We start from the raw sequence: 23,149 nt of genomic DNA, 5'->3' as shown, positions 1-23,149 counted from the left end.
GAGAAAGTGGCTGTGCCAGCAAATGATCATGGATCCAGGTTACCTTTAGTAGATCAGCACCCGCACCACAACCCACACGTACCCAGCTCCGACCCGCCCTCATCCCGAGAGGAAATCACGGTTCCCGCAGCAGTCGGGTGCCGCCCCACCTTGTCCCACGCTGTACCTGGAGCCCCGCCCCTCCACACACACCCGCACCCCCTGGTCCCGCCCCTCTCGCTGCCCCTCCCTCTGCGCCCTGCCCTGCCCCAGTCCGCTCCCGCGGCGCCGGCAGTGCAGGTCTCTCTCATCAGTACCGCAACTGGAGCGGTGCAAGCAACAGCAGAAAGCGGCTCCGAGTCCGCACCTGGGAGTCGCTCCCGGACGCAACGCGCCCGCAGTGCCCGCTGCTCCCAAGCTGGCATGGGGAGGCCCGGCTGAGCGCCGCACCCCACCTCTGAGACCCGCCCGCTCCTCAACCGCGGCCCTCGCGCGCACGGGCGATGGCGAAAGCGACGTCCGGCGCCGCAGGGCTGGGGCTGAAGCTATTTTTGCTGCTGCCGCTGCTAGGAGAAGGTGAGTCCTACGAGCGGCAGGGACGGTAGGGGCCGGGGCGAAGTTAGCGCTGCGCACCGAGCCGGGAAGCTGACGCGCGCATAAGCGCGCCTATATTAGCTGACACCGGCCGGCTGCGCGGCTGGCCGGCCTCCGGGTCTGGGAACCGGGTCGCTGCCGCTAGCTGCTCTTCTCGGGCCGCCGGCTGGGCGGGGCTCGGCTCGCCTCCGGTCCGTGCTAGCTGCGGGCCGGGCAACGTAGTCCGTGCTCCGCCAAAGCCGCAGCTGCGCATCCTAGGCTGGTCGCGCCTCCAGCCGCGGCCGCGTGCGGGGGCGAAGCGGACAGATCTTGTCGCCGTTGGGAAGCAGCTACGAGCGGACCGACCGGGTAGGCAGCCCTGGGAAGCCCACGACTTGAGCCAGCACTTGGAGACTGCTGCGCCCTGGTTTTCTTTTCGCGTTTCATTCCTGCACTTGCTGTAGCTCCGTTGTTTTGGCTGAAAGGTGCTGAGGCAGTCTTTAGTAAAGGTTATTTTTCCCTTGTGTGTTTTTGCCGCCCTAATCTTTAAAAACCTAAAAGCCTGGGTTTTTTTTGTTTTTGGTTTGTTTTCCGGCGTGTCTTCGCCTATGAGTATGACATGGTCTGAGCTCTGCCCTACAGCTGGGAGTCCTGTACCACTCGCCACTTGGCTGGACTACCTGAAAGTACGGCTTTTGGAGGCGTAATAGGGTCCAGGGCTGACATTTACTTATCCAGCGCTTTGGGCCCGGCCACTGGAGTGTGATGATGTGCTTGCTGCCAGCATCATGTCCACATAGGAGTCCCTCATTAGGTGTGGCCTTTCTAAGGCCGGTCACTGCCCTCACTCCTATACCCTGACCAAATGAACCCTAAGGATATAGGATATTGACACACACACACACACCCCTTGGCTGCACATTTTAGTGTCCTTTCAACCTACCCAGGCTTGGTTCCTTCTGGAAAATATATGTACTGAGTTTCCCTCTGATATCAAAACTAAGCCCAGGCCACCTCTCTCCTATTCCTTACAAAGGGCTTTCTCTCTCTGCAACCTTTGGAAACAGAAAAGACTGTGCTCACTTTGTCTCTAGCTCAGAGTCTTGTGAAGACTGATTTCACTGACCAGACCAGGGCTGCATTCGTGGGCCTCCAAGTATTCCAGAGAAGTATGGAGAGGGGATAAGATAAATACCTAATTGTTCCTGAGAAAAAAATAGATTGGAGTGACTGTTCCTGGGTCTTGAGGTGCTGTGGGGCACAGTGCTACAGAGGGTCATAGGCCCCAACAAAATACAGAGCTTAACACTATGTAGCTGCCCTGTGTCATCTGGTTTAAACTTCACAGGTGCAGGCATGTAGTCGGGAATGAACTAAGAAGACGTGCTGACCAACTTCCCTTGACCTACCTAGCCCTGAATTTAGTGAGGTCCCCAGAGGTTTAAGGGACACATTTCAAGAGTCTGGCCTGTGGCATTTGGCAGGCGTAGAGGGAGATTTCTATGTGAAACCTCTGGCTCAGAATCAGTTGGCCACAGACCGCTTGCAGAATCCAGTGACTATGAGCCTGTCTTAAACCCACCCCTTTCTGGGTGGCTAAGAAACCACGATAGAGGTCCAGAGAGGGGAGCAGCGGCCTCATACCCAGAAAGAAATAATTGGGGTTTTAGAGAAGCCTTCTAACCTGGACTCTGGTGCAGCGGCTCTGACACTCACTGATTTGCTCCAGACTGCCTGCCACTAGAGAGCTCGGGTGCGGTCCCTCAATAGAAGGATTGGGAACAGTGTGGCCTCCAGTGCCCTCGTGTGGATACAGTGTTCTAGTTGCTGGGCCTGTTGCCCACAGTTTTGAGTGGGTTTGTAGAAGTAAAGGAGCCTTGTTCACGAGATGCACCATACCCTCGTTTCAAGTTATCAATATATACATCCACCTTTCTCGTGAACTCATGCTCCAGAGACCTGTGGATAAGCATGGCCCGGCTTCCTTCTCACCCTCCTTCATAGACCCCCACATGTGTCATGAACTCCCTCCTATCCCATTCCTGTTGGGCCCAGTGCCAAGGAACTAGAGATGACAACCTCCTTCTGTTAACATTTTCGTGACTTTGACTGCTCAACACAGACACAACTTGACAGTGTCTTGGGCTCCCCGACATGTCCCAGGGCACCTTGCCCCCTCCCAACTACTTGTCATGACTCCTGCCCCTCATCTTCTTGGCTTGGCATCTTGATTAGCGTCTCCAGCTGGAGAACCAAAGGATCTGTCATCATGTCACTGAAGGTCCCTTTCTGGACAGCCCTTCTGTAAGTGTGAGGGCTCCATAATCGGTGGACATCACCCAGAGCTTAATTGTGAGCAAGCACCTGGGGCCCGGGGCCCAGCTCCCCTCTTTGTTTCTTCCTCTTCCCTTCCTTTACTGAGCTCAGGGGATTCTGGAGATTTGTCCTGGTTCCCCAGGCTCATCTGGGCTCTTTTTGGTCTCTTCCCCGAAAGCTGCTGAGCCCATTCTCAGGGCTGGGCCAGACAAGGACTCCTGAGGGTGGGGCCTGAGAGCAGACAGCAAGTGGGGAAGTGACTGGGCCCATTCACTAGATCGCCTTTATTTTGCAGGATTGCTTTAGGAACAGGCTAAGTGAGTGACTGTTTCCTTGGTGGCGTGAAGAAAATGGGATGTGTTCACCTAATGGGGTGCTAATGGCCTTTTAGCCAGGGGAGGAGAAAACTAATTAAAAAGGATTGTATCTGTAGAAAAGGCGCCTGAGATAGGAAAGGCAAGGGTAGCTGGAAGCTGCTACCTCCGTCAGGATCTTCTCCTGGCAAAACACTCTGCTGATCCTCTTTCCTGTTACCACCAACAGCGGCTACCCCTGCCATACTGTTGATAACCCTGTAAGGTTTCTGTTCTCTTCCCATTTTATAGGTGAACAAACTGAGGTTCTCCAAATCTATAAATTCTGGAGCTCATGGAAAGCTAAGACTCTCCAGATCTTTTGTCTTTAGCAAAGCCAGTGAGCTCAGTACCAGGAGTAGAGGTGAAGAGGGACCTGGAAGAAGACAATGCTCCTGCCTGTCACACCCCAGCAGATCACTCAGCTGAACTCTCAGTGAGATGTTTTTGCCCTTGCTGGCTGGCTGACCCTGGGAGGCTCATGGGCTAGGAATGAGTACTAGCTCTGGCTCTGCCAGAGCTGTCTTGCAGAGGGAGCCTGTGTGCTCTAGGCATTGTAAGAAGTTGTGTTTTTATATATACAGTCAGAGGGCTGGTAGGGACAAGACACCCAAGGATTGTCCTTTGCACCGTGTCTGACAGAAGCATCTTCCTTCATCATGGTGCCGTGCTCGGGGGGGAGTGGTGCAGCCATGTGCCCCCATCCAGGGTGAGATCCACACCCCTGGGGCACTGGGAAAGACTGATAAAAGAAAACGCCCACTGCATGCCCAGGAAACAAGGGCAGAGCTGGCTAGGAGTGCAGCCTGTATGCACGCAGTAATTCATTGCTTCTGGATGAGTAGCCATAAGTGTACTATGGAGGGGTGTGTGTCTGTGTGTCTGTCTGTCTGTCTGTGCATGCGCACACGCTCCGAGGATAAGGCTGGCACTTGCCTGGCTGCCAGTCTCTTAGTCCCTCAATCCCCTGCCATCAGCTATGCTTTCCTCTTTTCCTGCTTCCCCATTATTTTTTCTGTATGAATGGCTTGATAGTACTAATCAAAAAAAAAAAGCCTTGAGTGTTGCTTTCCAAGGAGGAACTAACAGCAAAAGACACACCTAGTAATTATGGAGAGAGAGGGAGGGGGAGGAGAGAGGGAGGTATGGTTCTGTTAGAGCTGAGCAGCTGGCAGCAAGACAAGGTAATGAGGAATGGGGAGCCTGGCAGATAGCCCTGGACATGGACCACAGAGGAAGTGATGTCGGGGGCAGCGGGAGATGGGGGTGGCTACCCCTCTGCTGTGTGAGGAATGTCCTCTGTACCCTCTACTATGGGGTGTTTCATCATAAGAAGCTGTGGAGTTGGTACAGCCGACTCCAGGCTGTCCCCATTCATAAGAGCATCCAGGGCTTTGTGTCCAAGGAATCAGAAGAGGCTGTGCCTCCTGCGGCAGGGCTCCAACTCCTCTCAGACAACACAGATCCTTTCCTGACAGGTTGCAGGATCCTAAAGAGCTTGTGGACTTCACCTCCTTACTCCTTGTTTGCCCAGCTGCTGCCTCCCCGTCACCCACCTTCCTGTCCTAGGCAGCCATGGAGAGGCCCTGAATAGGCCTCCCCAGCTGTGTGATTGATTGGAGAGTGCTTTAGGGAACCACACCCCTCTGCCTGAGACTGGAGTCTGTGGAGCCAGTAGACCCCTGAGCCATCGGACTGTGAAGCGCTGCCTAGTCAGTTACAGTGAGAGGAGGCAGCAGGGTGCTGTTGTGTTCTGCCAGCTCTTTCCCAGGCACATCGGTGCCCCTTAGAAGGTGGCTGATGAGACCTTGAGCGCTACCATTGAGGCTGCACCACCTGAGCTCTGAGGAGAGCAGGTGGCCAGTCACAAGCAAACACTTGTGTTTGCTTTTGCCTGGTGCGTAGCTCCACTTAAGCAGAACAGCCCAGATGCTGGTGCAGGTTAACTGTTCACCTGAGCAGGTGTGTTGCCTGCCTGGTGAGCCAGCAGTGGAGCCTCCTGTCCTTGGTGTCGTTGGTACCCAGTGGGCTCTGAAGCAAGAGGTACCAGTGGCCCTGTGGTCCAGGTCTTAGCAGATGGACCCCCTTCTTCCAGACTCAGGAGCTAGCAGGGTCCCCTCTTTGTGGTCCTTGGTCTTTCTTCGCCTGTGACATGGAGTGCTGGAGTCTATTCTTCAAGGCTGTCACTGGGGGCCAGTGTGACCCTAGAGCAGGAGAAGGAGGATGCTGGACAGTGTTCTTTGAAACCGATTCCACCCCCTCATGTTCCTTAACGTTTCACACTTGGATTCCAGGAAGGGAAAGGGGAAATTTTACTGTCTTAAAACGTAAGGAACCAGAAAGTGCTGGGGAAATATGCACTGTGGGAGAGTGAGAGGTGGAGATGGGCTGAATTTCTTAGACAGTTTTGCAGTGTGACTGGGAACCATGGGGACTGAGTCCGGGTGTCTCGAGGGCTTTGTCTTCTCCACTCTTCCTTCATGGCCCTCTTTCCTTACCTGGGGGCATCTGTAGCATCATGGAAGTCCTGAATCCATTCCAGCCCACCAGTGATCCAAGCAGCAAACATGCCTCTTCCCAGGCAAGACAGGTTTACTGTGCATAGCCCCTGGGCATGTTTTTTGCTCCTGTAAGTGATCTGTCTGGCACTCAGCACCAGTGCTCAGCTGGAGGTCGTCCTCACCTTTGCAAAAAAATTGCTCCGACAGGTCCACAGAGCCTCAGAAAGTCTAGACTGAAGTACATTTCAAATGCTTTCTTCCTTAGCCATTTTACAGTTCTGAGGAAAAGATACCAGCTACATCTCTGTGGCTTAACATGGGCACTCTACCTATGTGACAGCTGACATGTCCCCCTCATCTAGATGTGGCCTCTCTCGTGAGAAGCTGGACTCCTGGGTCTATGCCCCTGGCTATATGCACCAAAAGATCCAGAGCTTTGTAGAGCCAGGCTTGGAAGGCCCTTGTGTCACTTTGCCCGTGTTGCTGAGGTCAGAACCACACCAGAGAGCCCCATTTCAGTACAGGGCAGACCGAGAGTTCAGAGTACATGTGGGACACATGCTTCTGGGGTGTGCCTGTATACATTCTGGGGGTGATGGGCCCCTAGGCTTGGGACCCTTTTTAGTTTGGTTTCCCATGACTACAAGCAGTGTGGTGGGCAAAAGGTTTATCTTAACAGCTTACAGTCTATCACAAAGGGAAGTCGAGGCAGGAACTGAAGCAGAGACCACGGAACAATGCTGCTTACTGCCTTGCTTTCTATGGCTCAGCTTGCTTTATTTATTTATTTATTTTTAAATACAAACCAGGACTATATCTCTAGAGTGCTTTAGGGAACCACACCCCTCTGCCTGAGACTGGAGTCTGTGGAGCCAGTAGACCCCTGAGCCATCGGACTGTGAAGCGCTGCCTAGTCAGTTACAGTGAGAGGAGGCAGCAGGGTGCTGTTGTGTTCTGCCAGCTCTTTCCCAGGCACATCGGTGCCCCTTAGAAGGTGGCTGATGAGACCTTGATCTAGAGGGTGACACCGCACACTGTGGAATGGGCTTCTCACGTCAATCAAGAAAATTCCCTCGAAAATACTTGCCTAGCGGCCAGTGTGATGGTAGCATTTTCTCAGTTGACTTCCTAGATGACTCTAGCCTGTGCCAAACTGACAAAACTAACCTAACCAGCCCAGACCCGGATTGCTATCTCTTCCAAGTGGGCATCTCTGACTATTTTCCTGAGTGATGCCTCAGGGGTCTATGCTGGCCCCACAGCTATGGGTCTGAGGGAAGTGACTGTCAATTGAAATTGTCTTTTTTAAAAACCTTTTAAAACTGACATAACGTAAGGGTAACTATTTTTAATAGAATAGTGCAGGAGCATATAGGCTACCCCAAGGTGTCCAGGGGGCACCTCTAGTTCCCTCACATGCTCATTATCCACAAAGGATACCCCATATACCCAGTAAGCAGCTGTCCCCACTCTCCGAGTCTCTGCCTCTGGTTACCCTCTTTGCTTTCCTCTTTAGAGCTGCCTGTTCTGGGCGTTTTATGTAAATAGTGTGATGTGTATGGTAGTTTGGCTTAGGGTTTATCTTGATTGTAGCCCACATCAGTGTGCCATTCTTTAAGAGTGAGTAATACTCCATTTGTTTGGCTCGCTGCGTTTATGTATCCATTCTCTTGATCCGGAGGTGCTTTTTCTGTTGTAAACAATGTTTCCAGGCATGTCCTCTGAATCCTGCTGTTCAAGGTTTGTTTTCGGGTTTTCCCAGGAGTGAAAGAGTTTAAGGCTTCGGTGTTTGTTCTTTGAGCAGTTGTTGATCTGCTCTTTCCCAGAGGCAGGGGCCAATTCAGCAACTGTGTGCAAATGTTGCTTTTCACCCACATCCTCCAGCACTTACTGGTTCCTGTTGTTTTTGCAGCCTTGCCTTCCCAGTGGGCTCAAAGTGGTATTTCATTGTGGTTTGGGTTTTGAGTTTCCCCTGAAAATTAGTGATCTAGTCCGAAGACTGGACAAGCTTCTGTTTACACAGTCATTGTCCAGTTGTGCGTATTATTGGACAAAAGCCTTTTCAGAGCCTTTGACTATTGTTTGTATTACATTTTTCTTTGACCACTTATACATGTATGTGGTGCATTCGGTTTACTAACCCACCATCCTCTCTTTTCTCCCACCCACCCCTGTCACCACAACGCTCCACAGGTCCCTTTCCTATGTTAGAACTATCTATAACTATCTATTGGAACTTGTGGGCTTGCTGTAGGAACTTTTCCTCTCTGAGAACCTATCAGTAGCCAGTAATTATTCAACAGGGAGCGGTAGGGCCCCTGGAGCTTGCTGCATCATTGGCTGTTGACATATGGGCTTGTGTAGCCCCATCGAGGGCATGTGCAGCTGCAGTGAGATCATGTTTGCAATGACTGACATGCCATGAAGATGACACCTCTGGACCCTTCTCCCTTTCTTCCAGATCTTACATCTTTACTGTTCTCTCTTCCATGGTGTCCCCAGAACCCTGACGATCACAGTATAAATGTCCCACTCAGGGTTGAACACCTTTGGTCATTTTTTGATTGGGTGAGATCAAAAAATGATTTGATTTACCATCAAGCATGGCTGAGAGGCTACTTCATCCAGTAGCACCAGTCACTTAAGAAAAGTCTCTAGAGAAGACACTGATGTTCTAATAGGGGTAAATCTCGAGTCTCCACTGAACACTGAGTCTCTGCATTTCTCAGGACAGCGGGACTCTTGCACTTGTCACATTGCGCACAAATGTTCCAGAAACAAAGGCATCACAGCCAGTGCAGGAGACGCAGATGTTCTAGAACCTCCCTGTCAAAGAGGAAGATGCTGGAAACCAGTGACCCATCCCACACCCAACAAGGGAACTGGCAGCCCGGGAAGCCAGGGCTGCCCTCTCACTCTGCCTCTATCTAGACTAAAAATAACTGGGCAGATTGGTCTAAGTTGATTACAGTAATTGCTACTGTGATGTCATGCTGCAGGCCAGAAGCTGTGTTGCAGCGGTCTCCCTTCTGCATTCCCACTCAGGGTTTGCAACTGGAGATAACAAGGTCCAAGATCCAGGAACGAGTGATGGGCCTGTCCAGCACTGGCCTGCTCTGCCATACCAGAGACCGTAGGATTCCAGTGTTTAGCTCTGGGTCCTTGTGGAGTCAGAAATGGCTCCTCTGAGGTACCCAGCTCTTAGCCCTCCACTCCAGAGCAGATGCTCAGGACTTCTCTGTCTTTCTATTGCTTTGATGAAACATGATGAAAAAGCAAATTGGGGAGAAAGAGGTTTATTTGGGTTACACTTCCACATCGTAGTCCATCATTGGAAGAAGTCAGGACAGGAACCCAAGAAGGTCTGGAACCTGGAAGCAAGAGCCATGGAGGGGTGCTGCTTACTGGCTTGATTCCTATGGCTTGCTCAGCCTGCTTTCTTATACAATCCAGGACTGTCAGTCTAGGGATGGCACCACCCACAATTGTCAGGGTTCTCTCCCATTGGTCACTAATTAAGAAAATGTCCTACGGCTGGATCTCATGGAGGTATTTCCTCAATGGAGGCTTCTTCCTCTCTGATGAGTCTAGCTTGGGTCAGGTTGACACACAAAACTAGCCTGCATCCCAAGAAGAGGCTGGCTGCTTCCGCTCCAGAGACTGAAGTGGTCTTCTTCCTCCTGCTGCAAACCTCAGTGTTTGATGAGAACACCCTGAACTTCCAGCTGGCTTCCCAGCATCCCCCTCACCCAGAGCAGATCCCTGCAGTATGAGCACATGAAGCCATACTGTAGGACCGTCACATAGGTACATCTACCTTAGGAGCTGTCCCTCTACACACACACACACACACACACACACACACACACACACACACACAGAGGAAGGGCTCCATATCTGACTACATCCTCCGCTGTCTGACATGTTTGGTACTGGGACTTTGTAGGTGCAAGAGGGAGGACTCCACAGTACTCAGTCTAGTGAGTTGGGCTCATGAGGGCTTAACATTGGGTTCTGTACTTTGGTGTTCATTTCATGCCAGACCCCCAGGATGGAACCCTGAGCAAATTTCACCTAGCCTCACCTTCCTGAGCCCTCACTTTGTTTTGGGACTCCTGCCCAGACTCCATCTCACTGAAATATTAAAGAACCAGTTTATAGATGCCAAAGAAACTTCCAGGGGGCATCGGTCTTTTTGAGGAGAAACTGGGAAGACATGGCTGAATCTCTGCGGTGGCCTTTTCAGCCTGGTAGTGCAGGCGTATAAGTGGATGGCCCTTGGTTCCTGGGACTCTGTGACCTGGTTTCTCACAAGCACTATATGAACAGCTGTCACTGAACAAAGGAGCCTGGGCCAGACTCTGGCTGAGTCCTAAATCACTCTGTGTGGCCTGGAGCCATGCTCTGTCTTGGTTTATTGCTCAGTAAGACAGGGACCCTAACATCCATTAGTGTTTTGATGTGCTTAAAACGGCACTATAGAAATCCCATTGGCGAATATGGAAGGTGACACAGAGGGCGTTGGGATGGAGGGTTAGAAAAGAGCTTGAGGTATGTGGGGTGGTCCCTCAGCAAGTGGACTTTTCTGCATCATGGTGTTCCGTTGGTTATGTGGGAGAACAGCTGCACTGCCCAGAGTCATCAGGGTCAAAGCTGCTAGGGCCTTGGCCCAGTTGCAGCAGCAACAGCTACCCAGGGCCATAAAGTACTAGAGAGAGCCCTAGAGCCAAAGGGGCCTGGTCACTCACACATGCTCATCCACGGGCCACTTGGGTGGCCAGGCCTTGCCCTAGGAAAGAAATTAATTGTAACGTAATTGGCAGTTTCCTTTGTATAGAAGCCGGAAAGAACTGGCAGCAAGACCCACGATTAAGTCAGCAGCAGCTGGGAAATCACATTTGGGTGGGAGCATCCTTCATGTCAGTGAGGCCGGTGCAGCTGGTCTGGGTGGGCATGGACATGCAGGTGGTAGCTGCAGTGCATTCTGCATAAAGCCCGGTGCCCGTGTTCCGTGAAGAACACGTCTCTGCATAGAGGACAGCTATTAAGCCCTAACCTCAGCTGTGCAGTAGGTTCCCCCGCCCAACCCAAAGCAGAGAACCATATGATGCTGTGAGGGCTGAGCACTGGGGGTCATACTAACAGCGTTGTGAGAGATGATGATGGCCTACAGCACCAGCTCAGGAGACAGGACCCGTGAGGACCGACCGTGCCTGGTCGTGCAGGGAGAGCACAGTGTCAAGCCAGGAGTAGTTCCCCTCCACACCATGTGTCTTCTGTCCAGCTGCTCTCCGTCAGGCTACCAGCCACCCTACACTGGTGACCCATCAAGACAGGTAACTAAGGAAATACCACACACTGAGTCCTCTGCTCTACACGGGGGGTGGGGGGGGGTCGGTCCAGACTTAAAGCAGTATCTCTGTGCGTGGATTCTGAAGATGTCGTTAGAGGTGATGCTGATAGTTGTAGGAAGGATGGAAGAGATGGTTATGAGTGCAATAGTGGTTATGGTGCTGATGGTGACGGTAGATAATGGAGATACAGGTCTGTGGATGGAAATGACAGCAGGCAGCCGCCATTGTTCTTAGACCTTCATGTCTACCAACTAGATTTTGCTCCCAGCAACCCTATGAGGAGGAAGGGCTTAATGTCTTTGGTATAACCCTTGTCCAAGCCAATGCCCCAACTCTTCCAGTCATCTCAGACTTAGTCCACAGTCTCGCCTGGAATCCATACGCTGGTTCAACCTATCATTTCTGATAGGCATTCTGCGGTCCTAGCCCTAAGAAGCTAGACTTCTTGTTAGCATCTGCCTCTTCCAGCTCTCTATTTCCTGAACTTACCAGTCAGTCCTCTCTCTCCAGTCCTCTCTGCTCTCCAGGTCGGGCTAACCCTCTTGGGTACCCGATATTGTCCATGCTTCCTAGGAAAACCCCACTGCCCTCCCTGGCCTTCATCGGTGGCTTCAGCCAAGTGATTCAGAACAAGCAGCTTATGTCTGTGTTATTTTCTTGTTGCTGTGACTAAGTGCCAGACAAGAAAGGACTCTTGACTGCTGAGCCATGTCTCCGGCCCCTTGGTTGAATTTTGCCAGCAGCATTTGTCCTAGTAAAGGTTTAGTATTGCTATGATGCAGCACCATGACCAAAAGCAAGCTGGGGAGGGAAAAGGCATTTTATTTGGTGTATGACTACATCAGAGGTCATCATTGAAGGAAGTCAGGACAGGAACTCAAACGGGGCAGGAACCAGGAGGCAGCATCTGATGCAGAGGCCAAGAAGAGATACTGCTTACTGGGTTGCTCCTGATAACTTGTTCATCCTGCTTTCTTTTAGAACCCAGGACCACCGGCCCAGGGACGGCACCTGCAATGGGCTGGGCCCTTCCGTATCAATCAGTGGTTAAAAAGATGCTGTACATCTTGCCTGCTGCCTGATCTTATGGAGGCATTACTTTCTCAGTCAAAGTTGTCTCCTCTATGGTGACTATAGCGTGTCCAAACTGACGCAGATCTAGCCAGTACAGTATCAGTGTCTTTCCTTTTAAATCAAGGCTGAGTGATGTGTGTGATGTTCATGCCACATTCTGTGTCACCACCATAGGCAGCAGAGTTGCATCCAGCTTTGGCTGTTAACGATTGATGCCACTATGGAATGGGTGTGTAAACCTCTGGGACAATACTGAGAGATGGAACTTCTGGATCCTGTGGGAAGTCTGTGTTAAGTAGTTCAAGAGACCCTCATATGTTTTCCGTAGCAGCTGCACCATTTCACCTTCTGACCAGCAGTATGCACAAGGCTTCAAAAGAGCTCTCACTATTTGAATGTTCTTGGACACACACGAAATCAGCAGTCCAGTAAAATGAGCTGTAGCCTAGGCTAGCATCCGATTAGTCCATCTCTGATTAGTCCATCGTCTTTTTAGGTGAAATTTTCATTGCCTTGTGTTAGTGTCCATGGCTATGACTAAACTAATGCATAGAAACAACTTAAAAGGAAATAAATATCTTTGGCCCAGTCCATTGTGGCTGGACAGACAAAATGGAGTGTGACAGTTCACATCACAGAGGGCAGAAGGCAGAGACCGAGTCATTGGCTCTCTTATGTTCTAAGAATGCCATCCAGGCTCCCAGCCTATGAAACAGTGCAGCCCACGTTCAGGGCAGATGCACATTGATGTCCCCTTAGTTGATCCTCTCTGGAGATGCCCTAACAGATAAACCCGGTGTGTGGGGGTATCACTAAGCTCTGTGGTGCTTTTTAATTCAGTCAAGTTGACAACCAAGGTCAGCCGTCAGAGATAGAAAGGCATATGTACTGCCTGGTTTTGTGTTTCAACTTGACATCAGCTGGAGTTATCACAGAGAAAGGAACCTTCCTTGAGGAAATACCTCCATGAGATCCACATGTAAGGCATTTTTTCAATTAGTGATCAAGAGGGGAGAGCCTAGCCCATTGTGGATGGTGCCATCCCTGGACGATGGTAGTTCTGGGTTCTATAAGAAAGCAGACTGAGCAAGCCAGTAAGCAGCATCCTTCCATGGCTTCTGTGTCAGCTCCTGCCTCCGAGTTCCTGCCCTGTGTGAGTTCCTGTCCTGACTTCCTTTGGTGATGAACAGCAATGTAGAAGTGTAAGCTGAATAAACCCTTTCCTCCCCAACTTGCTTCTTGGTCATGATGTTTTGTGCAGGAATACAAACCCTGAAGAAGACAGCATGCATCTTAGCTGTGCAGTGTCAGGAGATGGATTATGCCCCCATGACCTATCTCTCCTCATCAGGACATGTGCTATTACATCCTCCCAACCACTCCTTTTGCCATTCCCAGACTGTCTATACCCACCCTGATTAATCACTTGGAATTTGATGAGAATCCAGTTCTGCCTGAATGCTTCAACTGGATGGGATGTCTGTGAGACCCACCCAGGTGAACGTGGGTACCAGTGGTCCATCCCCTTTCATTGTCACAGGATCCTGTGGTACGGATGTGCCAGTTTACCTACCTGAGTACCCACTGAAAGACATCTGTTTCTAGCTCTTGGTTGCCATGAGTAACTCACCATTTAATACTCAGTTACTTGATGGATGGGTAGTTTTACTTCTGCTGGATAAATGGAGTGGACTTGCTGGGTTGTATTGTAAGAGCATATTTTGATAGAGATCAGTTGCTTTCTTACACAGTGCTCTTTCGTTTCTGGGGACTGCTGCCTGCCCTGATAGTCTGGCAGTATCTCTTGTCTTTGAAACTTCCTCTTGGTCCAGGTGGTGTGCTGCAAAACAATCCTTGAACTCCTGGACCATGTGTGATCCTGGGTCATGTTGTACTTGGATAACAGAGAATCATTTTGCAACTATTTTGTACTTTCTCCACCTACTTCTTTTTCTTTCTTTGCTTTAATGTGGTGCAATTGCCAGTCGTGTTTAGCTACATTCGTGTTCTTGGAACTACAGGTAAGAAATTCTTGCTAGGATTAGAATTTTAGTTTTGTTTTTGTTTTTATCCACAAAGAAACTGTTTCTCCCACCCCCACTCACACCCTCATGTCTCCCACAGCCCCACTGGGACTCTACTTCTCAAGGGATGCTTACTGGGAGAGGCTGTATGTGGACCAGCCAGCTGGCACACCTCTGCTCTATGTCCATGCCCTACGAGATGCCCCTGGAGAAGTGCCAAGCTTCCGCCTGGGCCAGCATCTCTATGGCGTCTACCGCACACGGCTGCATGAGAATGACTGGATCCGCATCAATGAGACTACTGGCCTTCTCTACCTCAATCAGAGCCTGGACCACAGTTCCTGGGAACAGCTCAGCATCCGCAGTGAGAGAACAGCCTGCCACCCCATCCCCGCTCCACCTTGACCTAGCCCTTAAGCTGTCCTCATCTCGACTGCCAGTCTGAGGCTGGGGATGGCTTTGTGGTCAAGGGTGTAAGGTGCAGGGTAAAGGCAGCTGCTTTGTGCCCAGTTAATGAGGGACCCAAATGACTTTGGAAATATTGATTACCTTCTGAAGCTATTGGGAATTAGGAGAACCATGCAAATGACTTGGCACTCTCTCTGTGTGGGACAGAGTCTATTTTCAGTGGGTTGATGAGGGCGTACAAGTTGTGAGAGTGATTCTGAGGGGCTGGAAACACCCCCCCTGGGGAGGGGCAGTAATTTAGCTAATGATAGCTGATGACCTAGAACTTGCTGAAGAGTACCAGGTCCTAGGTAGGAATCCTGTTTCCCCATCTGCAACAGACTGGCTGGGGTGTCCAGGAGGGAGGCAGAGCAGAAGGAAACCTAGGCAGCAGCCCAAAGCTAAGGCTGGAGCTGCAGTCAAGGTCACATAGGACATTACCCCTGGTGGGGAGAATGGGGATCTGAGTGGCTTGTGTGACAAGGGATGGTAATAGTATGCACCTCGTAGCCTACACCTCTCAGGACCTCCTCTGGGGTGAGGCCTCACACATCCTTAAGTTCCCGTCGGAGGCAGAGTAGAATAACTGACCTGTCTGACTGGAGCAGTGTCTGAGGTAGAGCTTCCATTGCTGTAAAAAGACACCATGTCCAAGGGAACTCTTATAAAAGACAGTATTTAATTGGGGGCTGGCTTACAGGTTCTGAGGTTTAGTCCATTATCACCGTGGTGGGAAGCATGGCAGCATCCAGGCAGGCATGATGCTGGAGAAAGAGCTGAGAGTTCTACCTCTTGTTCCGAAGGCAAATGGGAGAAAGACTGGCTTTCAGGCAGCTAGGAGGAGGGTCTCAAAGCCCAACCCCACAGCAACACACTTCTCCGACAAGTCCACACCTCCTAATAGTGCCACACTCCCTAGGCCAAGCATATTCAAAGCACCACAGTAGCCAGGACAATAAGATGGGAGGGTGCCCGAGATGGACAGTTCCCTGCCAACATAGTCTAGGTCAGTGATTGTCACCCTGTAGATTGAGACCTCAAGGGATGCAGAGCAGAAATTTACATTATTATTCATAAGCGCAGCAATATTAGAGTTAGGAAGTAGCATGGAAATAGTAATTTTATGATTGGGAGTCACCACAATGTGAGGAGCTGTATTAAAGGTCACTCCATCAGGAAGGTTGAGAACCATGGGTCTAGGCAGTTCCTGGAAGAAGTACTCTGCAGTGTCCCTTGGTTCTAAAAGACATTTGTTTCCTCTGTCTCCCTCCTGAACCATAAAGGGAATCTCAAGAATGAGAGTCCCTTGGTGGAAGTCAGGGTGCCGTGTGCTGTTAACCTGCAGTTCCCTAAAGACTTCCACCACTCACTTTCGAGCATTGCCGTGACCAGTCAGGAAAGAAGCACACCGCAATTTGGACAGTTTGTTCAGAGAATATTAGCCACAGCGGGGTCATCGGAACAATGTAGCACAGGCTAAGGGAAGCAAACTGAACCCTGTAGCCACCTGCTGGGCATGAGGTGGAAGCCCAAGGAGATGCCTGCCTCTGCCAAAGGCGAGACCTCACTAAAGTGGACTATGGTGCCTCAGTGGTAGAACTTAACTGGAAATTCTTCCACTGAGTGTTGATGAAGTCTGTGCAAAGCACTTGATGATTGGTGGGTGGGGGGTGCGGGGTGGGGAATCCAGCTCCCAGAAGCCTGCAGGAGCCTACACTATGAGGCCACCTACCTGCAGGGACCTGGGAACCTTAGCCCCAGGCAGGGCTTGGCCACTTCTTTCAGGAGGGATCATTTGAGCAGAAACCGGAAAGAGAGAAGAGTCAGATAAGAGGGCTACTGATTTCCAGGCCTCAGCACCAGGCAGCAGAGATGGGGAGGTATCAGCTGAGGCTTGTGGACCACACCGAACCCTGGAATTCCTGCCCCTTTTCTTCATTCCTCAACTGAAAGGGGGCTGTCTTCTTCTCTTCCTACAGATGGTGGCTTCCCCTTGCTCACCATCTTCCTACAAGTCTTCCTGGGGTCCACAGCCCAGAGAGAGGGAGAATGCCATTGGCCAAGCTGTGCCCGTGTATACTTCTCCTTCATCAACGACACCTTCCCAAACTGTAGCTCCTTCAAAGCCCAGGATCTCTGCATCCCGGAGACAGGTGTGTCCTTCCGCATCAGGGAGAACAGACCTCCTGGCACCTTCTACCGGTTCCACATGTTACCCGTGCAGTTCCTTTGTCCCAACATCAGTGTGAAGTACAGTCTCTTAGAAGGTGAGTTCCTTTGTCCTGGTGCACGGGAGGTAGAATGCTATCAGCCCTTAAGGTGAGCCATGTGTTCTTTTAGCTACTGTTCAGTATCCCTTGAATGTCTGTCACCAGCCAAATACTGTTGAAGGAGGTTGGGATACAACTGTCAACTGTAAACAAACGGTCTGGCATCTTGCCTGCCTTGAAGCCTCTAGTCATCTGGAGGATAGAACCCGTGAATGTGTCAAAGAAACTGGATGGTTTCTTGAAGGAGTGAGGAGCAGAGAGAAGCTGAGAGAACAGAGAGGCAGGGCCGCTAAACCAAGTGGGTTGGTGTCAGATGGCTCTGACCCCAGAGGGTGCTCAAGTGAGACCGTTGGTGGTTGGAATCCAGTTAGCCACTGGGAGGACAGAGGTGAACAGGGGCAGGCTGGTTATGTCAGGGAATATTTCAAGGTTTCTTTCCTTAGTGCATGGGGAACCATGGAAGTCAGAGGGCAGGTATGAAAAGTCTCCACTTGCATCTAAAAAGGCTTAGTTGGGCTCCTGTGTTGGGTACAGTTCAGGGTCAGGGTAGGTAGTATATGGTGCAGTTAGGGAGACCGAAGGGTCTAGGACAGACTCCTGATTGGGAGGATGGGCTGGCACGAGGCTGGAGTTGGCATGAGAATCGGGGAGCTTCCTGGCATGCTCTTAAGGAGACCCAGAATGATTCTTCTGAGCTAGAGATGGGGTTTTGAGCCCAGTTCCAAGGGTTCTGTTAGTGTCGGCAAGCACAGCAGACGTTTCTGGGGAGCTAGCCCTTCTGTCTAAGTAGACCTGTACCCTTTGTCATCTTGTTTGCTGTAGAAGAAAGGAAGGCTCCAAGAGATCAATCTCAGGTCACAATCCCAGGGAGAATACAGCAGGAATGCAAATCCCATATCCAGAAATACCTGTTGGAATGTCAGTCATATCCCAGACACCCAGTATCTGTTTTCAAGTCATGGAACTGGGATGTTTCTCACATTGTCTGAAATGAGCAAATACCATGTCTGCAATTTTTAAAACTGGCAAACATTGTTGGTAAACCAGATCATAGCTAGAGCTGCCCTCTGCCTATTCTCTGCCTTCCTGGGCATCACCCCTCCAGGCCACGACAGAGGCCTGACCTCATGCCAACACTTGTCTGCCCATCTGCATGAGTGAAGGCTCCAGCCACAAAAAGTAGGAGACACAAACCTCAAACAGCCTACATTTGGAGTAATGAGTGTCATCCCCACAGAGCCAGAGAGGGACAGACAGCCACTGCCATTCCACTCTGGGCAGAACCATGAGGAAGGGAGGCCACGCCCCAACCCCTACCCAGTGGTCATGTGGAATTTCCTTCTGTTTGGTGACAGGGGACAGTCTGCCCTTCCGTTGTGACCCAGACTGCCTGGAGGTGAGCACTCGCTGGGCGCTGGATCGGGAGCTTCGGGAGAAGTATACGCTGGAGGCTGAGTGCGTAGTAGTAGGCACGGGTGCCAACAAAGAGAAGGTGACTGTGTCCTTCCCAGTGACAGTGTACGATGAGGACGACTCGGCGCCCACCTTCTCCGGAGGTGTGGGCACTGCCAGTGCTGTGGTGGAGTTTAAGCGGAAGGAGGTTTGTCCACAGTTGCATTTGATTGCCTATCTGTCTTATCCTGTGCCTATTTGGTGTTTGTCCCCATCGGTAGTTTATACTTGAATCTACTAGCCATCCAGTCACGTGCCTCTCAACTTGTCCTTTGTGTCTTGTCTGTTTGGCTGACTGCCAGCCAGATAGGCAGCAGTAAACTACACTCTGACTGTGAAGACCTGAACCTGGGGTGCTTAGACTGTGTCTAATCAGGCCAAGAGCCCCAGGGGGAGAGCATTGGGGCGAACATTCTGGCTCACCTGACCAGGCAAAAAGGAGAGTACTCCCTTCTGCTGGAAGCTGGGCAACTTGTCTCAGGAGTGAGTGCCTTATGAGAGGATGTCCTTGCCCATGCTGCTTTGACCAGCCTAGGTGGTATGCTACTGCCACCTGCTGGACACCAGGCCACTCTGCAGCCTGCTCCTAGGCTCAGTAAGAAGGGAACTAACTTCTCTGGGGAACTAACTAGGTACAGGCTTCCTAGGGAGTGAGAGCAGGCATGGGGAAGGAAGACAGTGTCTTCTTATACAACCTTAGAGTGACCCCAGTGGCCCTGTGGCTTTGCTCACAACTCTTACTCGAGGCCCTGGGGCTAAACATTCAGTTCTGATGGCCCCTAGGATTGGTTCTAACAACACATACTTGGTATAATTCTGGGCTGTGCTAGGATATGTGGTCCTCTGACTATTCCTGAGCTGACTGGCACTCTCTGCTACCTGCAGGGTACTGTGGTGGCCACTCTGCAGGTGTTTGATGCAGATGTGGTGCCAGCATCTGGGGAGCTGGTGAAACGATACACAAGCACACTACTCTCAGGGGACTCCTGGGCCCAGCAGACCTTCCGGGTGGAGCACTCACCCATTGAGACCATGGTCCAGGCCAACAACAACTCCGTGCGGGCAACCATGCACAATTACAGTAAGAAGCCAACCGTGTGATGTCTTCCCAGAACTTCAGGACACTTGGTACACACGATACTACACACACACACACACACACACACACACACACACACACACACACACACCACATGAAAACCATACATTCCATATACACCAAAATATCCCACTGAGCACACCCATTCCAGGCCACACACTGTCTGTGTATACAAATACTACCCAAACACCCTATACATAACTCATGTAAAAATGCTAATTTTACACATACCCATCAGTAATTCAATACGCCACTCACACATTTCATACCCAAATAACACATTACACCCACAAAAATACATACACTCTATATACATATCAAACCACAGGACATAATATACCCTATATATAAACATAACACACATATACCACGTGTACCTACTGTTTCTCTGGAACACATGCACACACATGCATGTGTGTACACACACAAACACATGAGGTCTGGCTGAGTAGAATGTCCAGCTTTTAAATACCAGTACTATTGTAAGACTACCCACCAGACATATTATCTGGACACATACGCAAAAGTCACGGTGTGTGCAGGGTTGTATGTTGGTGTGGGTATGTAGTATGTGTCACAGGGCATGATCTTGAAGGATAGTAACTTGTTTTGTCTCCTTGTGTGCCCACCTACAGAGCTGGTTCTCAACAGGAGCCTCTCCATCTCAGAGAGCCGAGTCCTGCAGCTAGTGGTCCTGGTCAATGACTCAGACTTCCAGGGGCCTGGGTCAGGTGTCATCTACCTTCATTTCAATGTGTCTGTGCTGCCTGTCACCCTGAACCTACCCAGGACCTACTCCTACCCAGTGAATAGGAGGGCCCGCCGTTATGCCCAGGTGAGCCTGTGGCCCATTGCATGACTTGAGGTTAAAGGGTTCCAAGACTATAGGCAGGGTGATGGGTGGATAGCACCTCTTCCCTAGCCCACCCAGTGCAGAGTTAGCATAGGTGGATCCATAGTAGGCTCCAAGATGGACCCTTGAGCCTCTGTTTACATCTTTTCACCCTGGAGGGCTCCTAGTCCCCCGTCAACTCCTAGAGCAAGCCGTCTGATTTCACTATCTCACTTCTTGGTATCTTTAAAACATTTTTTGCACTATTACAAAAGCATTTCCAGGTAACCTTGTGTATGCGTACTTGGAAAGATGTTCCTGCTGTACTGTTCAGTGGGAAGAGTGGTTAGAGGAGCCACTGGTCTCTGGTGTCTCAGTCAGTGCAAAACTACCTTTTTATTGGGGAGGAACTTCAGCGTGCAGCAGACCGTGGTTGGCAGTAGTGCCTTGTGGGAAAGGGCAGAGGTCACATCTGTGTTTAGAAGTTTATGTGCTAGAGAAATCACAAGGTAATGTTTGTATTTGTCTTTGGAGAATGATAATTGAAATGGAAAGTAAAAGACCAGGGTGGTAGTTCAGGTATAGATCTGTCCTAGAAAGCACTAGGTTCTAGCCCCAGCACCACTAAAATAAATGAAAATACAAAGAATGGAAAGTGAGCGGTGGTCTTCATTAAAATGATGAGGAATGAGGGGGCGTGGCCCCTCCCACTCCTTAACCACCAGGGACAGCATTTGCTGCACTTCTAACTTGTTTCTTCTCCAGCACTCCCAGTGTCTGCTTGTTGCTTTTAGTTCATTTGTGGTTTGCCTGTGTATGGTTTAACTGACAGTAGGTAACAGGTTGATCATCTTCAGAATGTGTGTTTAGAGCTGTCTCCTCTTCTGCCTGTGGTTTTTCCAGTTCTTAAAGTCAGCTCCAGATCCTCACTCATTCCTGTCGCCAGCACACGAGGGGCCCACCTGTAGATAGAAAGAGCCATTGGCCCTTCTCCAGGGTGTGAGCATTAGGTCAGAAGTGGGGATAACAGAGTGAAGGGCCTGAGGAGTTGTTAGAGGCAGATCCACCTGCACTTAACAGACTCAAGAGCCCCAGCCGTTGGCCTGTAGTGACTGGTTTCTTACTGTCCCCATAGTTTTGAAGACCAAATTAAGGCCAGGGACCTTGGGTAGTTTTAAGGATCCCCTGAGAAGATAGAAATGAGCATTCTTTATGGAGGAAAATGAAACAACCAGTAGGCTGGATTGTTAGGGTGTCTGTGTGGCTTGGGAAGCCCCTGTCTCTGCTCTGGGTCCTAAGAAGCTGCCCCCTAGATCTGTTCTTACCCTTGGACACAGGGCCCCACAACTAGGACCACTCCTGCACTTAGCAACCATAGCTCACTGGAGTGGCTGTGAGTTAAATACTCAGGGCCTGGCTCCAGACCCAAGCATCCCCAGAAGGGCTCTCTTTCCAGAACTTCTGAGTAAGTCTCTTGACCTCAAGTGCAGTGACAACATTGCAGTCCCACAGCTAAGGTCCAGGGCTCTTAACAGTTAGGGGACATACAACAGGGATCGTGGCCATCACAACTGACTCCCAGTGGTGTGGGTGTCTGGTGAGTTGATGTCCTGGCAAGGCTGGCCAGGCAGGTGGACTTGTAGGTGCTGAGGCTGTAGAACACTGGACATTGAAGGAGGCTGCCATTCAAGCTAAGTTGAGGGGCATCCCACAACTTGGTCTACCCAAGAGTCCATCCGGCTAAGGTGTGCTGGTGCAATCATTCTCCTCCCTCTCCTCCCCTCCAGATCGGGAAAGTCTGTGTGGAAAACTGCCAGGAGTTCAGTGGTGTCTCCGTCCAGTACAAGCTGCAGTCCTCCAGCACCAACTGCACTGCTCTAGGTGTGGTCACATCGCCCAAGGACACCTCGGGGATCCTATTTGTAAATGACACAGAGGCCTTGCGGCGACCTGAGTGCACCGAGCTTCAGTACACGGTGGTAGCCACTGACCGGCAGACCCGCAGGCAGACCCAGGCTTCCTTAGTCATCACAGTGGAGGGGGCATGTAAGTGTCAGGCTCCATGGAGGAGTGAGACATTATGGACACTTACAGGGAACACTTGTGTGTCCTTTGCTGTGGTCATCTCATACCCTCCTTGTCCTTCCCTGCTCAGCAGATGGGCTCAGCAGACAGGAGGCTAAGGAGGGCCTTTGGCTCTGGTGCCTCAGATGCTTTCATGCAGTGCTCTGGTTATCCTGAACCCGTGGAGTTTCAGTCCAGAGACAGTGCGACTGTTGTTACACTCTGTCCATTTGAGAGGTTTTAGAGACTGGGTGCACACCAGCCGAGTGACCTTGCCTTGTCTGTCGCTCCCAGCCATTGCTGAAGAAGTGGGCTGCCCCAAGTCCTGTGCAGTAAACAAGAGGCGACCTGAGTGTGAGGAGTGTGGTGGCCTGGGCTCTCCATCTGGCAGATGCGAGTGGCGTCAGGGAGATGGTAAAGGTAGGCCTGGGAGCTGGCAGGGGTGGCATGGGGGGGGGGAGTTGGCGAGGAGGCTAGGGGAGGGGCTGTCCTGGCTGCCATCAGGTGTGAGGGTGGCCACTTATTAAGGTCCTACAAGGTCTGCTTGTCCCTGCAATGAGCTTTCCTAATCCTTGTCTTCTGAGCCTGTCCCTCTTGTGGAACCAGTGCCAGCAGAGACGGCAGGGCATGTGCCACCTTGAAACTAGAGGTTCCTCAGTTGGATTCATTCTGGGTTTGGAAGGGTCTGTACCAGAGCTGCGACAGACAAGGGACAGAGTGGTTCTTCCAGAAAGTCCCAGCCAGAAAATATGTCTGCCTCACTGGGTGCACCTCCCTCTCTAAGGCTCCTGTTAGCAATATAGCTTTGACA

General features: G+C 51.0%; 1 protein-coding gene across 2 annotated transcripts in view; it reads left to right on the top strand.

Moving 5' to 3' along the window:
- Window positions 1–247: 247 nt before the first annotated feature.
- Ret (ret proto-oncogene) overlaps window positions 248–23,149 on the top strand; it is a 44,256-nt gene continuing 21,354 nt past the window's right edge. For both annotated transcript variants that reach the window (XM_034511973.2, XM_034511975.2), the window contains exons 1-8: window positions 248–555; window positions 14,275–14,538; window positions 16,601–16,888; window positions 18,247–18,491; window positions 19,229–19,424; window positions 20,078–20,277; window positions 22,062–22,320; window positions 22,633–22,758. In XM_034511973.2, the coding sequence (XP_034367864.1) occupies window positions 483–555; window positions 14,275–14,538; window positions 16,601–16,888; window positions 18,247–18,491; window positions 19,229–19,424; window positions 20,078–20,277; window positions 22,062–22,320; window positions 22,633–22,758 (1,651 nt within the window). In that variant the 5' untranslated portion in view covers window positions 248–482. The remainder of the gene's footprint in view (window positions 556–14,274; window positions 14,539–16,600; window positions 16,889–18,246; window positions 18,492–19,228; window positions 19,425–20,077; window positions 20,278–22,061; window positions 22,321–22,632; window positions 22,759–23,149) is intronic.

Source organism: Arvicanthis niloticus, chromosome 9 (genome assembly GCF_011762505.2).
Source record: "Arvicanthis niloticus isolate mArvNil1 chromosome 9, mArvNil1.pat.X, whole genome shotgun sequence".
Lineage (NCBI taxonomy): Eukaryota > Metazoa > Chordata > Mammalia > Rodentia > Muridae > Arvicanthis > Arvicanthis niloticus.
The sequence above is the reverse complement of the archived record's forward strand: the minus strand, read 5'-3'. Positions and strand labels throughout refer to the sequence as shown.